The sequence below is a fragment of the Mercenaria mercenaria genome, chromosome 12, assembly GCF_021730395.1.
Source record: "Mercenaria mercenaria strain notata chromosome 12, MADL_Memer_1, whole genome shotgun sequence".
NCBI classification, from domain to species: domain Eukaryota; kingdom Metazoa; phylum Mollusca; class Bivalvia; order Venerida; family Veneridae; genus Mercenaria; species Mercenaria mercenaria.
In genome coordinates, this window is record NC_069372.1 from 12,409,902 (window position 1) to 12,427,357 (window position 17,456).

The 17,456-nt window shown below is 35.0% G+C and overlaps 2 protein-coding genes across 2 annotated transcripts; both read left to right on the plus strand.

Moving 5' to 3' along the window:
• The first annotated feature begins 7,823 nt into the window (after positions 1-7,823).
• On the plus strand, positions 7,824-14,922 carry LOC123534744 (uncharacterized). Its single transcript, XM_045317140.2, has 6 exons — positions 7,824-8,105; positions 9,352-9,434; positions 10,505-10,549; positions 11,801-12,100; positions 14,054-14,446; positions 14,720-14,922. Exons 2-6 carry the CDS (start codon positions 9,353-9,355, stop codon positions 14,779-14,781), a joined length of 882 nt encoding a protein of 293 aa, XP_045173075.2. The 5' UTR covers positions 7,824-8,105; position 9,352; the 3' UTR covers positions 14,782-14,922.
• Positions 14,790-16,266, plus strand: LOC128547490 (acanthoscurrin-2-like). The gene is made up of 3 exons (XM_053520425.1): positions 14,790-14,931; positions 15,183-15,341; positions 16,235-16,266. The coding sequence occupies exons 1-3, from the start codon at positions 14,790-14,792 to the stop codon at positions 16,264-16,266; spliced, it is 333 nt and encodes a 110-aa protein (XP_053376400.1).
• Positions 16,267-17,456: the final 1,190 nt, after the last annotated feature.

The following is a 17,456-nucleotide window of genomic DNA, read 5'->3' on the forward strand; positions in this document are numbered from 1 at the left end:
CGATGGTGAAAACGCGATGGTACGATGGTGAAAACACGATGGCACGACGGTACGATGATGAAAACGCGATGGCACGATGGTGCGATGGTGAAAACGCAATGGTACGATGATGAAAACGCGATATTACATCGACATTTCACCATCGTACCATCGCACGATCGCGATTTCGTACCATCGTTGTTTCATCATCATGCCATCGCGTCATCGCGTTTTCGTCAACGTACCATCGTGCATCGCGGTTTAGTATTAAATAAAAAGTCACGATTGTCCAAACGGAACACCGTACAGAAATGATCGTAATTAATTTGTTATGTACAATGTACTGAAAACAGACAATTAATTTAAAATATGTTGTTGAATTTATTATTTGAATTTATTTATTGAAATAGTACACAAAGTTGTACCGGACTTCTGAATAAAACAAGTTCAATAAATATTAACACAAACATGAAAAATTGAATATTTTACATAACTAGTTTTAAAATACAGCCTTTAAATAAATCTTAGTAGAAATAAAGTACGCGATTTATGTGAATGAAAACTTAGTTTGAATAACACAAATACTTCAAATATTTGTACGAAAATCTGCAATATAAATCGGGCTTCTTTATACACTGGTCATAATTTACTCCTGACCCTGGTTGCTATTAAAACAGTACAGATTGTTTTCGTGACAGTATTGTTAAAAGTGTCATTTAAACGTATTTATCCTATATCACGCTATATGTTATTTTTAAAAATATACCGCTAACTACCTATTTATTTCTATTGAGTAAACTTCTTTCAATAAAAGTTTGAAAGCGTTTAGGTGAAAACAAATCGTGTCTATGTGTTTTTATTAATATCGCAAACGTTTGAGATGGGATGTAAATGTTGCAAGTGCGGGGAAGATTCAAACGTTGAATTAACTGAAAGGACACCTCCTGTGAAAGATGAGCCGGCACAAAACGTTAAACAGTTGCCATACGATCAACCAGTTTATAATGAAACACATATGGAAACTTTCAGCATAACACCGATTCAAGAAGAGAGGCAGCATAAACTTAATTTGAATGATAAGTCGTTTGTACGCGAGAGACTCCAAATAACCCAGAGAAAATTAAGATAACACATGGAGAGGTATTAGATATACCACCGGTACAGGCAGAATAACAATATAAACTTTATTTGAATGATGAGTCGTGTGTGCGCCTGAGACTCGAAATAACCCTGAGAAAGTTCAGATAACATCAGACAAGGTATTAGATATACCACCGGTACAGGCAGAATAACAACATAAACTTTATTTGAATGATGAGTCGTGTGTGCGCCTGAGACTCGAAATAACCCAGAGAAAGTTCAGATAACACCAGACAAGGTATTAGATATAACATCGGTGAAGAAAGAATATAGATATAAACTTAATTTGCATGACAATCGCGTGTGTGCCAGAGACTGAAAAGGGAGAAAGTTTAGATAACAAGAAACATGTTCTATATATAACACCGGTATACTTTAGGCAGAATATCAATGTAAACTTAATAACTTGCATGACAATCGCGTGTGCGCCAGGGACTGAAAAAGGAGAAAGTTTAGATAACAAGAAACATGTTCTATATATAACACCGGTACAGGCAGAATATCAATGTAAACTTAATAACTTGCATGACAATCGCGTGTGCGCCAGGGACTGAAAAAGGAGAAAGTTTAGATAACAAGAAACATGTTCTATATATAACACCGGTACAGGCAGAATATCAATATAAACTTTATTAGAATTATAGGTCGTCTGTGAACCAGAGAATCCAAATAAGCCGTGAAAGTTAAATTTTATGGTGCGAGTATGTTATGCAAAACTGGGAAAATATCAGGGAAACGAGACTGTTTAGACATTGAAAGTAAGAGATCGCTTACGGTTTTAGAAAAATAATCACATTTCCTCAACAACATTTAGATATTTTGTAAACAGAAAGAACTCTTGTCTAATGAATGGACGGATGAAGAAAAAGCCCGTTATATTAACGCTCGTCCAAAAAGTAAATAGATAGTAGTGTAAATTGTGTAACTTTCACGTAAGCTCTACTTACCAGTTTCAGTTGTGAATTACGATATAGAGAGTCGCTGTACAGATAACAGAGTTTTGAAAAAACATGTCATCATGTCCGTCTAAGAAAGACGAATTATCAACCCTTCAGGAAATATATGTTTATGTAGCTGTAAAACAATATCAAAGAATACTTTGTTGAAAGGGGAAAAAAAACTCTTACAAATGACAATGTATTGAAAGAATGTGATTACTGCCTTCCGACAAATAAAGTTTAAGAATGATGAATTATCAGCTCATGGAATATTTGTATAAATACAATGTAGAAGTAACTGTTTATGTATTTGTAAAAATGCCGACAAAATTAAATTACAAAGACTCGAATACAAGTTCATTGATGCTATGTGAGGATTATAAGAGCATTGTTCAAATTTCACGATGAAATCTTAGCATCGGCAGTTTGATATTATTGGAAATTGCTGAAAATCAACATAATGTCAGATACAGTAATCGAAAGTTAAAAGTACATCTAACAGTTAGCAAATGCATGTCAGCTTTTACAGTAACTGTTTTGTAATATTTATTATTATGAATATATAATTATTTTTGTATCGTTCTACAATTATTTCGATAAGAGAGTACATGTAAAAACGGCATATATTGTGTAAATTTCTTCTTATTATAACTTTCAGTGCGGTTATTGATAGGTTATCCCGGTATATCATAGGTCACTGCAATACTTCATTTCAGGTCCGCACTTAGTTGTAAGTAGTTATTATCCAAAACGTAAACATGATATATAGCGCCATTCATATGAACATGCCATATAGTTATGCCACCAACTGACCATATGCGTACACAGTTTCAATATTTAAATAACAAGGAACGTAATTTCGTGTATTTTTGTAAGGATTCACGTAGCTGACTTTATCACATTTATTTTTTCCTCAGCGACGGTCCGGCTAAAATTTGACAAAAAGAAAGGACCAGTAATCAAACTAGCTTCAGTCAGATCAAACGGTAATGAGATTTATCACAGACTACCACTGGAAAAGATATTATATTTCTAAAGTGACTGAATAAGAACAAGAATAAAACAGGCAAGTTTCCATCACATTACTCTGTGTACACGCCCCTATACAGCTGAAATGTCTATTAATTTCTTACCTCCCCGGCAGTCTCATAGCCCCATATATAAACATTGACGCAACAGCTGCGCGACAAGTCACTTCCGAGCGCAATACCATGCACATGGTCACATAATATTGAGCCGCGCCGCGAGAAAACCAACATAGTGCGTTTGCGACCAGCATGTATCCAGGACCGCCTGCGCATCCGCGCAGTCTGGTCAGGATCCATGCTGTTCGCTTTCAAAGCCTATTGCAATTAGAGAAACCCTTAGCGAACAGCATGGATCCTGACCAGACTGCGCGGATGCGCAGGCGGTTCTGGATCCATGCTGGTCGCAAACGCACTATGTTGGTTTTTTCATTGTGTGTCTCATATAACTGTCATATCATGTGTTATTATTTTTTACTTTAGTCCATTTCTGTTATTGCATATGTGACATGATAACAATATTGTTTCTTTATATGTAATCCAACGCTTTCACGTACTTTTCTCAGGATTTTGGTGCGCCGATTACAAATAACATTTATTCTATCACCACTTGTACATAATTGTATCTTATTTTAATTTCTTTGTATTGTACTACTTCACTGTCTATGTTACGTACATGGTGTACGTATTTAGGATGAATTTTTACATTGTTATGTTTGGGACCATATGTTAGACTGGCTATAGCCAAATATGTTATCCGCTTTAAATAAAGTTATTATTATTATTATTATTATTATTATAACCTTTCAGAATAAATATAATGACGTTATTTAGGGAGGCTCCTTTCAAAATAATTTTCTAGAAGTTTCGGAACATAAGTTATATCTTTCACATATCTTAAACCGAAGTCAGATATATTTCAGCGATTGACAACGACATTTACATTTCTACTTTTTTCCAGTTTTTTGATATGCAGTTAAAGCATTAAACACGGGACAAAAATTGGTCCCTTCAGTTTCCGCCAATGCGCAAAGTCGTTAAATAATAACACAGTGTCTTTTATAAGTCTGATCACTACCAAATCATACTTTTAGCCTCCACGAGTATATATATAAATAGTGCTAATCTTTCTCCCCTTGCTCGTGTCCTTTCTCAATAGCATCGTGTTTCCTTTTACTCTATCGCTTTTCAGTATGTATGTGTAGCATTCTATCGAAATCGGCATGTTCCTATCCCATGCTAGACAAGTCAAATGGTTTATCGCGGCCAGAAATTTGTACAAACTGGACAGAAGTTGCAAAATTGTCATTTGTGCAGGAAAGAAGCGTTTACCACAATGTCCAGTACTGGACAGGTATAGTGACCATGCACGGACACAGCCAATTTTCTCAGAAGGGGTCCGATCCCCTGCCCCCCCCCCCCCCCCCCCTCCACACACACACCCTGGAAATTTTGAAATTTAGCACTTCATTTTTTTGCATTCTGGGACAGTTTTATGGACTAACTTGTTAAATGGGAAAATGATAAAATCAAGCTTTCTTGAAGGTAAAATTCTTAGTTTCTTTTAGATAAATAATATGAATTATGTCGGGGTCGTATGTAGCAGCAGCCGCATATACTTTACATGCAGTCCTAATGTTGCCTTTTTCGAAAAACATTTTCTTTTCTTCTTGTCTTCTTTCCTTTTTTAAAGATTTTCCAGAGGGGGCCCGGACCCCCGGTCACCCCCACCCCCCCCTCCCTCTCTGGATCCGCGCATGGTGACATATCATGCTTTCTGTTTATGCAGGTAAACTTGTGTTTGGTTAAATTTCAGCAGAGCACAATTGTCTGAACAGTGTACAAACTCAGTACTGTTTTTTCAGGCAAGGGTGGGAAAAAAAGTGGTAGACAATGAAAGCAGTAACATTTATATTAAAAAAAAAACAAAAAACAATGAGACAAAAAATTCCAGCATCTTTGGACGGTTCAAAAATCCCATGTTAAACTCACGATAAAGCCCGAAACGCTTGAAAATGTTCCGAATGTAAATCGGATGAAGTAGGTGCTCTATGTATAGAGTTAGATTATGCGTCTAGATACTGTGCCAGAGGGGTTGGTCAATTGTGGGTTATTGATTAAACTGGGCGAGCCTACTTACTAATTACTTGAGGATAAAAAAAAACGTGTTTTTTAAATGTTGCTCTTAAACAAGGGTGGCGGTTGAGCTACTAAAAGTACAACAACAGTTAATTCACAACAAATCGTACGGTATGTTTTATAATCAGTAGAAGCTAGTCGTATTTACGCTTATGAGACCTGCTTCACCCATAAGTAAAAAATTCACAGGTCCATCATGAAATATTTTCCCCAGCGCGCATATAATTTAGCTATTCAATATGATCGCCGCGATCAATAAAATGGCGGCGTTAGAATTTTAGTGGCAGGGGCCAGTTTCGCATTTGGCCCGGGTACGTTTTTTAAATAAAATAGACAGATGCACTTTAAAGGCATTTATATTCAACTGGTTATTTATGATGTTTATAGAACTGAGGATTCCTGGCTACGAGTAGTTATTGTGTAAAGTAAATATGTACTTGAATCGATTTTCCTAGCTCCGTGTAGACGGCCGGGTCTAAAGTCTTACCTGAGGTAACGGAATTCAGACGAAATGGAAACGGTCATTCATCCATCCAGATTCAGCTCAAAATAGCGGAAAAAGTAAACGGTTATGAGACACTTTTCTTCCCACCATTATTTTTGTATGGCCACATGCTTTAAAAATATGCATGTGTTTTAGGTCAGTCATTTGCAGATAATACGGTACAGGTCGCGCAAAGTGTGCATTTTGGGACATTTGTGCCTCAAAATTTAGTGTCCTGAAACCTGCCTTTTACTCGTTTTTTTTATCACAGAAGCAACAGAATCGGCAGGCTGAAAATGTCACACAATGAAGTGCCAAGTCTATGCAATACATTCGCTCAAAACTTGCCTTGAATTTATCAAAATTGGATTTTTCATGATTTGTTTCGCACTGGTATCAGCGCAGATTTGTGGAATTTTCAAAGTAACTGTCCCTTGCCCCCATAAATGTCTCAAAGAAGCGAAAAGGAGTAAATTCAGCGGGTTGTATTTAAAGAACTGTAGTTTTCTTATATGAATGTTAACACCTCTTTTTTTCTATAGAAGCGATATAGTTCTTTCTGGGAAAATAAGTCAATGAAAATCTTATATGCTAGAAAATGTCTAAAAACCGTTAGAAAGTTAGTGGATTTTATATGAAATAAAAAAAAAATCAGCCAGATTTAGTGGTGTTCATCCTATAACTGTGTTCAGCAGTATCAATGTAAAGTTAGAAAAAAATCATTTAATAATGCTCAGCTTATTTGGATATTACTATATGAACACGTGGACACATTTCGGAGACATCAAAATACGCTTCTGATATGTCAAATTTCATACTACTACAGTGTTCATAAAAAATTAATGGTCTATTTTTATGAAATATCTTACTCTTAGTGATCTAATGCCGTAGAATGTATTTCTATCAATGCAGTTAATTTACTGAAAAAGAACTAATTTGCAATTCTTGCAAGTAGGGGTTTAATCCGAGTCGTACTAAATATATGGATTAATTAGAAGTTAACGTGTTCAAGAAATGCGCAGATGTACCTTTTGAGAAAGCATTTATTTTGACATTGACAATTCGTCTTATCAGAATGTAGGATAAACTTTATAATAATTGAATTTATATGAAAGTAAATAATGTTTAGAATACACTGTAGTGGGCTATCTTGAAAGCACTAAAATGCTGCTTACGTGATGTCCAGTAAGATCGATCATTTTTAAATTTAAAAGACACTGATCAATCTATAACTCAAAGAAAAATTTAGTAGAATTCTGACCTGTACTGTACAGCTGTTTCGTCTTTGGATTTAATCACGCAACTCTAGACAACAAAAATAAAGTTTTAAGTTCAATAAATGTAAAGTACATTGCCAAATTTATTGAGGTTTTGAGTTCAAAAGCGTAGAAATTAAACTACGATGGAGTAGGCCAGAGTGTTATCAATTAGCATCTTAAAGGTAATAATGAGTATAAATTTGATATTAAACAATGGAAGCGCACTTATTATTTTAATTTGGTCATGCTAATCTTCTAGATATTAGCCCGTAATCTGTGTGGTACTCACCAAAAAAGGTAAAAAAAACAAAAACAACAACAACCTTATATGAGTAAATAATATTTTAGTTAAAGATGGTCATTGGATTCCTTTAAAGTCTCAAATATTTACGAATAACAGTCAATCTACCAGCAGCTATAATTCGCTCAAAATCTTACATATCTCTGATACAGTATAATATCGTCTGACATACTTTTAAAGATATTAGTAACCATATTACTCAACAAAAACAAATAAACAAGTTGTTGTAAAATAAAACAACATATTTTCTTTGATATGACGGAAGCAGACACGTGTAAATTTTGTTGAGGAAGACTTTAAAATTTCGGTATTTTTTATTTTTACTTTTTACCTGATTTATGCCCATCATAATATGATTTACGGCCAATATATGACAAGCGACATGATAGTTACTCAAATTGTCTTGTTAACATTGACAACTACAAACTTTTTACTGTAACCTTATTGCGCAAGGAGTCCGTTCCCTTTGATTTTTACCAATTTGTTATTGCCCATCATTTGGTCATCTTTAAACGTGCGAGTATAGGCGCTGCGTTTGACAGTCTTGTAAACAACAACATTGATGAGCGATGTTTTTCGTATAATGACAAAAAACTGTGCAATTCACCTTGTTTTTCGTTTCCTATAAGGATGTACAACTAAAAGATGGCTTGTACATGGCCATAAAGATGTCATTGGACAATACTTATTAAATTATTAAAGACAATGAAGCAGCGAATTAATTGTAAGGAAGGGTTTACGTTGCTTGGCCTCGGGTCTATAAATACTGGAAACTGGACTGAAAAGGGCACAGTTGTGAAACTTCTCTATCAAGGATAGCCGCCCGCTGCAGAAAGACAAGTAAGTGAAACTTAAGTTTTGAAAACTCTTGAATATTTACATTCGTGTGAAATTATACTGTGGAATTTACACTTAGATAATTCAACAATAGTTGCTACCAAAGGCGTATTATCTATGCAATTCGAAACTTAAGATTTATTTTGTCACATAATTGTGCACATAATGTTAAGTTAAAACTAAAAATTATAATTCATTTATACATACAAACATTTCATGGATCTTTAAAGATTTGTAAAACAAAAGTCATATGAATAAACAGCAAGATTATTGATAAAAAATCTCAAGTACGTTACCAAGTATTACTTTACTGAATTAAATTTATTTTCGCTCTGTTGGTTTGAACAACCGCAAAGTAGAAATATCAAAATTTTAATCTTACATTACTTCTATAAAAATTCATTTATAAGATGCAGGAATGTTTTGCAAATACAATATTACGATTGTCCAATAATTTGTTCATTTGCTGATATTTGTTACGTTTAACAATACGAAATAGTTCGTTTTAAAAGATTTAAACGTTTGAATGTTTCGTCCCCTTTAAGTCGGATGACAGGTAGGAACGTCGTATCCTATAGTTCATATTACAGTACCCCTATTTCTAAACGATAAAATGGTTTGCGAATGTTGAATTCTGGTATTATTTGTGAGTATCAAATAACAACAAAAGCAACGCGAAAAAAAAATTTCAAACTTTAAGGAGTTTTCTCCCTCTCAAACTTAATACAATTTGGACGACATATGAAGTAGCAACATATCCTTTCAAATTATCAAAATGTTGTGTAGAAGGGAGTACACTATTGCAGTACTTTTGAAAAAAAATGGAGAAAATCAACATTCCGCTTATTTTATTTAATCTTTTCACTCACTTTATCACTTTTTAGTGACATTTATAATACATGAAATGAGCCGCACCATGAGAAAATCAACATAGTGCATTTGCGACCAGCATGGATCCTGACCAGACTGCTCGGATCTGGATCCATGCTGGTCGCAAAAATATATTTTAAGATATTGGAACCTTCTATGACACTCGGCAATTTCCGGTTATTTACGTATTCTCAGGACAACCTTTAGCCATGTGGTTTAAAGGTCAATGGCATTTTCGGCAATAAATGTGGCTCAACTTGAACATTGCTTTCCGAAAATTCCGGAAAATACCGAACGCACGTACGGAAAATATATTACTTGCCGATTGATTTACGAGTCAACTATCTTGAAATATTTGTGCTTTATTTCTGAATTACAGAATGACCTCCGTGAAATTAACTTTAGCTTCCCTGTGTTCTCTTCTGGTTGTCTCTGACGTCATAGCCACTGGCAAGAGTTATGGTAAGTTAAAAAACTACGTGTCCACCTTTCTTTTATTTACAATATAATTACTTACAGAACAACATTTTCGACTTGCAAGTGCTTAACAGATATACCTCATTTAAACATTTCAATATTTTTTCACTGTGACACCATCCTGTCAGAAGAACAGCACAACTGACTTGACACATTTGCCGTTCGTCCTCTACCTTTTATTTATTTGGAGCAGTTGTCGGTTACTTGTGGTATTCAGTAGAACAATATTCAGTACCGGTGTACATTCCATAAACTCTGGTTAACATAACTGAAACCTGTAATATACCGTTGGAAAACGGCGTTAAACCAAAATCAACACAGCTCAACTTAGCTGTATGGTCTTTGAACTACAATGAGTATGAACGTTTTCCACTAAAATATATAAAAAATATTTTACAAGTAATTTTCCGTTTAATTATGTATGTGCCAAAAAGACGTGTATCTTTTTGTTTTATTTAGAAAGTATATAAACATATATGTTTTGGAAAAGTCTTTTCGGTCAATACAACTAATTGTGGAGCTTGCAGATAAAGGTCACAAAAGGACTGTAAAGTCTTAACCATTCTCTCTTTTCGAACAAGGTTTAACTATCCAATAGTTTAACTGCATGCTATAGGCTATTTCCTGTTCATAGATTTTTGAAGGAAGAAAACCGTGTATATTTTAATTTTATTACCCTTTATCGTGTGGTTAAGGGACTATAACATTTCTGTCATTGGATATTAAAGGGAAAACAGTCGGCTTAAAGACAGCTGTCGGAATTCTGGTTCCCTCAAGCAGGGGATACTATTTAAAATGCAGTAAATTTGTAAGCCTTGGTAAAAAATGATGATGTGAAACAAAATCTAACATAGCATTCTATAGTCATAAGGATTATGCACAGTTTTATTTTAATCTGTTCAGAGATTGAAGAAACCTTTCCATAAACGTATAGATTTATAATTATACTTTTTAAATATATTGGAAAATATACAAACTTTTGATTTGAAGATTTTGTAAAAAAGAATTTCGTAAACCGTTATATGCCACACCTTAAATGACTTTTTTTGTTACAGGAGGAGGTGGAGGTGGTGGAGGCAGTTGGAGAAGAAGATTTATGGGTAAGTCCTTGTTTTAGAAAGTACGACTTCTGCTAACGAAATACGCTGTTACAAGATTAAAAAAACATTCACAAATTCCTAATGAGGCATTAAACTTAAATAAAATGAATGCTGTTAGCATTTCATAAAAGAAATTAATGTAATTATACAGTATAACTTGTGTAAACGGCACCTTTTACGAGTAAATACCGCCCTACGAAATATTTGCTTTCCTGCTAGACGAAATCAACAACATCTATACAACATTTTTAACAGTCTCCCATTCACCTGTGTCAAAATACACAACCGTCAAAAAAAAAGAAAAGAAAAAAGATTCTCTAATATTTATTTTAACATAATCTTCAATTCTGCAATTATTCATGGAAACTATTCAGTGTTTGTGAATTGCAGAATATATTGTTAATCGTAAAAAAATGAATTTTATGCACAATTTCCTTATGCCATATTTAAAATTCTTTTCATATTATACATGTCATAATATGAATACAGTAAAACGTTGATATTACATGAGTTTCTTTTCATATTGAACTAATTCAACGAGTTTGATAACTTCAGTTTGGAAAGTCACAAATGCAATATTCCTTTTACCACATGTAGGCTTTTCCTGCTAAAACATCAATTTCTTCATTCTTTACTACGTAAATTCGGCTAACGTTTCCTACATTTAAGTCAACGTCAACGTCAAAGCTTTATTACGCTAGTGTATTATCAAATTTATGTGATGTTTTTTTTTTTTATTTCACTCCTGCCATGTCAAACATGTGATACATAAATTTAAAGGAAAACATTAATGTGTCGCTGGTCCCGGTAATAACACGGGCATACTTAAAAGATGCAAACTATGCGCAACTTGACCGATTACACCAAGAACCGTTTTAACATCTTGAAATCATATTCAAAATGTACAAATTTTGGGTCTCTGGCTACAAGCACCTAATGGAAATACAGTATACTGTAAAAGCAGAAATTTTCGCGAGGGTTTTAATTTCGCTATATTCGCGAGCCCTACATATCGCGAAAATCAGTCCTCGCGTAAATATTCATCATATGTATTATTCAAATTCTACTCGATACTATTTTTACAATTTCACGAATATCAAACCTCGCGAACATACCCAAAATTTCAAATTCGCGGAATTCTGACACAGCGAAAATATGTGTTTTACAGTAACTTTGTTTAACGCTCTATCAAACACAATACATCCTTTACTAGTTTATCATGTTTAATGCTTTTGATTGTTTGAACTATAGGTGGGTACGGAGGAATGGGAAATGGAGGAATCCTTGGGATGGGATCAAGCAGTATGATTGGTGGAGGAGGTATAGGAGGCGGTAACATGCTAGGAGGGGGCGGAATCGGTGGCGGAAACATGCTAGGAGGGGGCGGAATCGGTGGCGGTAACATGCTAGGAGGGGGCGGAATCGGTGGCGGAAACATGTTAGGAGGTGGCGGAATCGGAGGAAGTGGCAAACTGGGAGGAGGAATGATTGGCGGGGGCGGTATTGGAGGTATCGGGGGTGGTGCTATAGGAGGTGGAAATATGATCGGAGGTAAGACTTTGTTTACATTTAAGGACTTTTTATAATCTGTGTCTAAAGAGAACGGGTCCGTAATCGCTCTACCGCTGTATTGCCTAACTATGATGTCTTGGCCATTTCTTTGGCTTCTTTCTATATTATAACTTTGTACCTCTAAACCACGTAGAGCTATTCATACCTTAATTGCAACTTACAAACGTGTATGGCTGATACAATTTTAATAGTACTTCTGTGCAAAAACAATGCGCTAGAATGCATTATTTCATGTCCTGTTCTATTTTCCCCGGAATCCCCACCGCGGTGTCCGTCTGTCCGTCCGTCCGTTAGGAATTTCGTGTCCGCTCTGTAACTCTTGAACTGCTTGAAGGATTTCAAAGAAACTTGGCATAAATGTTCACCACACCGAGACGACGTGCAGAGCGCATGTATCGGATGACTCGCTTCAAGGTCAAGGTCACACTTAGGGCTCAAAGGTCATATATGACTTCGCTTTGTGTATATTGCTCTGCATTGCAGTGCTCTTGTTTTTATTCGGCAGATCTCTTTTTGTTCACTTACAATAAAATGTTTTGAATTACTTCCGTTTTATGATACTATAAATAGCTTATTTTGAAACTTTTTTTTATTATTGGCCGTAGGGGAAAACCGAGACCATTTTTCTCTGATACAACATGGATGGTACCTCCAATTTTAGGTGTATTTTGACTTTACCTTTACTTGGTAAGGATTTTTTTGTGGACCCAGATTTTTTTTTGAATTTCTTCCCTTCGTTGTTCCTGTCCTTTGGGCTTCAACAGTCAAGTTCTTTAAATTTTGCTCCCATCCTCTGATGTTACCCTTCGGACGTATACTGCCCCACTTGGCGGAGCTCTTGTTTGTGTAATGGAATGCCGTTTATGACCATATAAGCGTATTACGAGACAGCATAATCGATGCCTCATTTTTTTCGTGTCATTTTGTCTTTAGACACAATGAGAAAAACAATTCTGCAAATTTTTCCAAAGTCATAAAAGAAAAACAAATATTTCAACATGGCTGTTTTTTCCCCTTAAAACATAATGCTGTAGTCTGTGTTCAGACCATGTATTTTGTTCACAGGAGATAACTCCTGAGGTTATTAAAATTGTGTATGATTATGCCCCTTCCCTTCGCAAAACACTAGATAATCAGAGCTCAGAATGTATAAGAGGAATGATTTAAAAAAAAATAATAAAAAAGATTTTCTAGTCGGTAACCAGACCAGTTTAAGCGTTGTTATATCAGATTTTTTTGTCTTTATGAAATATCATAAATTAATGCACGTTAAATGCAATACATGTAATGATAAATCTATAGGGCGTAAATAATATCAGTTTAAATGGCTCAACCCGGAAGCGACAGTTTAAATTCTTACTATAGTTGTTTTTCGGCAGTTTCTTTGAAAAAGACATTCGTTTTGGGATAAAATGATAAAGAATACTTAAGTCTCAGGATTAAAATCATGGCGACATTGTAAAAGTTAGTTTTTGTCAGATTTTAAAGGATGAAAAACGCCTTAATTTTAGGTTTTGGCAATTTTAGTTCAAATAACAAAAGATCATTTATTCGTCTTCAAAATTATGTCACTGACCTGTCGTTACTTTTGCATGTTTTAAAATATAGCTGATCTACCAAGTGAGTATTTTAAAAAAAATGAAATAATTTCTTTAAAATGTACACGACAGTTGGCATTGTTTCACTTCTGCGGTGTAAAGATTTTTTTTCAAATCATCTTTTTTACAGGAAGACATTTCCATTTCTAGTTAAAGCTCCGCTACTTTTGAAAATCTTTTATAGGCAAGAAAATAAAGCTTAGTCATAAAACACGATAAAGATATTTTCGCGTAATTTGAGTAAAATAAAAGGAAGAAAACTGTCGAAATCGTCTTTTAGAAAGATGATGTCACATTTAATTTACTAAACTGTATAACAATACATTTCTTTTAGGTGGTGGCATTGGAGGCGGTGGAATGATTGGGGGAGGTGGAATCGGAGGTGGAATGATTGGGGGTGGCGGAATTGGTGGAGGAATGATCGGAAATGGTGGCATTGGCGGTGGATCAATGATAGGAGGTGGGAAAAGAGGAGGTGGCATGATTGGAGGAGGAGGGATTGGTATTGGAGGAGGCGGTATTGGTGGAATTGGAGGCGGGGCTACAATTGGTAATGGCGGACTGGGCGGAGGAATGATTGGGAATGGTGGCATTGGTGGAGGATCAATGATCGGAGGTGGAAAAATGGGAGGTGGTATGATTGGAGGAGGAGGTATTGGTGGGGGAGGTATTGGTGGAGGAATGAACATGGACGATGCTGGTCTGAACGGAAACAATGGCCTGTCAAGTGAGTAGACGTATTCTCTGGTAACATATTTTGGAAACTTGACTTTGTTGTGTCATTCAATGAGTTAATTGTTGAAAAGAACCTGTACTTAAGATGAAAATCAAAACTTGTCTTTTTACTACTTGCCTAAAATAAGAAGCAATAATATTGTATCTAAAATACTATGTGTTATATTCTTAAGTTATGAAAGTTATACATATGTATTTGAAATAATTTGGCATTATTTTACGGAGTGTAAAAAATTACTTATGTAACTTTCAACTTTTTGTCCAGACAATGGTTTTAACGGTAACAATGGTGGTCTGGGTGGTAACAATGGTGTCTGGGTGGTATAAATGGTGGCATGGGCGGTCTTGGCGGTGGAATGGGCGGTCTTGGAGGTGGAATGGGCGGACTTGGAGGTGGAATGGGCGGACTTGGAGGCGGAATGGGCGGTCTTGGGGGTGGTTTCGGTAAAGGATCAATGGGTGGAGGCGGTATCTTAGGTAAGATTTCTGAGATCCTTTACAAATTGATTAATATACAGTTTTAGTCAAAATGTAAAGAAATTAAAAAAAACTGTTATTGATTGCTTTTTGGCTTAACCTATTTTGTCAGTAGGTTAAGCAATACACATGTTTTATCAAAGTTAAAGCAATTCTATTTCGCGCTCATAAGTCTTCCTCTGTAACAATTGAAAGGTTTTCACAAGTTAACACTATCTTTTATCACTTATGAAGGAAAATATATGTTTCAGGCGGAGAAAACATTGGAGGTGGAAGTTTAGGTGGAGGAAATATTGGAGGCGGAAATTTAGGTGGTGGAAATATGGGAGGCGGAATTAACAGTGGTTTCGGAATGGGCGGTCTTGGAAGCGGAATGGGCGGTCTTGGAGGCGGAGGCATGATAGGAGGAGGTAAATATTGGCATGTTTAGATAAGTTGACTCATCAGGCTTAAGTTGGATTTTAAACAAATAAAAATAGATTAAACAGAATGTACGCAGTCATCCATTGGTAACACTGTCCGACTACGAGACTAGGGCTGTTGAGTTCGGCTACACCCCCAACCCAGCCTCTCCAGCTAACATAACTAGGATAAGAGTCTTGTGTCTGTGTGCTTTATACCCGGCACGCTAAAGAATCAGAAACGCTTCTGAAATTTGAGTTACTACTGGTCTTGCACTATTCTCCCACTAAAATTACCAACAGTCTTTCAAAGGAGTCGCACATATGGTTACCGCTTGCGACTATAAATAATATTTGATACAAACAAACTGACTGGACTTCATATAAATGTTGTTAAAAGGTTCTAGAGAGTGATATTTGATTATTTGGCTGTGTGCAATTATATGACTCTCCTTTTCTTTCTTTCTATGAAAGTATATTTGTAACAAACTGGTTCTAACTAGAAAATGAAGACCTGATACGAGTTAGGCAAGATTTTGCGTGTACTGTCCTTCTACTTCCTAAATAACTGGACCATCTGACGGTGTGTATGGCAAAGCATAAAAAATAATGCGACCGCTTAATACATTTATATCCCCTTAAAAACCTTTTCATTTAACATGAGACAAATATTTATTACTAACAGAAAATGTGCTCAGTGCATTTATGCCACGTGGGTTCAGGGTAAAGTCAAGTGTAAAAAGACTATTCAAATGCAAGTGGGTGGACTTAAACATCATCTACTTTTATTAGTACTTTTACGCTATTTGCTGAATAACCGATTTAACCAATGGCATGTACATTGTAATTGATTAATAAAGTTGTGTATGTAATGAAAAATGTTATATTTTCTATTTTTTCAGGGGGAATGAACAGACTAAGAAAATCCTACTAGATATGAAAGCATATCAATTTGTTGATTTTAAACCCTTACAACTGGCTTATAAGCCTTCGCATGACGACTGCGCATTTTGTATTTTGTAAATGCTGCGATTAAACTGATTACGAATGCCATATGTTGCATGATTTTTGTTAAGATTGTAAGATTATCTGTTTCGAAATTTGTACTGTTTTATATATATGATAAGGAAACATGCAATACAATGTTACATGCATATTCAAAAGAGATTTAGTATATATATATGGACATGATCTTATGAAACCAATTCATGTTAATGGACTAAGAATAATAACGTGCGTATTCAAAGAGGTGTTCTTCTTAAACATTCTGTAGAAACATTAATTATCTTGATAGAGCTAATGGTAAGCCTGATGAGTCGGATGATATACGCTAGCTTTGTTATGAAAATTGACTTACAGATGATCCTGTACATAATATTAGCGACATAATCAATGAAAGTTTTTACATTTATATATTGATGATCTTTTGTATTTTATGTATTTGAATGAATAAAGACGTGTTGCATTAAGATTTTGTTTGTTTGAATGTATATTATTTCTAGCTGAAATATAAAGAGACCCCTGAAAGTTCCATAACGCTTAAAAATTTTATGCCGTTAAAAACAGATAAAACAGCTGTTCAAACAGATGTTATGCATAATTACATAGTCAGAAAAGCACTACTTTCATTACTGCACATGAATTTATACAGTTGAAGTCATAAAGGGAGGTAATCAAAAGTAATGGATTCAAAAAACTTTCTATATTGTAATCAATATTCGAATCTTTGACAAATATTGCAGAAAACACTTATGGAAAATATGACTTAACAAGAAATTGATATATTTCATGTTCATTACCAAAAATGTGGCAGCCACTTTATAAAAAAGACATTATGAGCCTTTAAAATGATTGACTCTATTATATAATCAAATAGTTTATCATTATAGTTATGCTAGACTGCCGAAGCTAAAATAAATATCGTTCGCTACAAGTACATTTCCACAACTACGTCTATAAGAAACAAGAAATATCTGTCTTCGCAAAAGAATGTGATACGAAATTGTACTGTCACTTATGGCCTTTAAAGTTGTCTGTGCCTAACAGTTTTATAAATCCCTTAAACTGAGAGCTACGAGAAAATTCAAGTTTTGTTTTTTATCCCAATCGCCAGTTTTGTTTGTG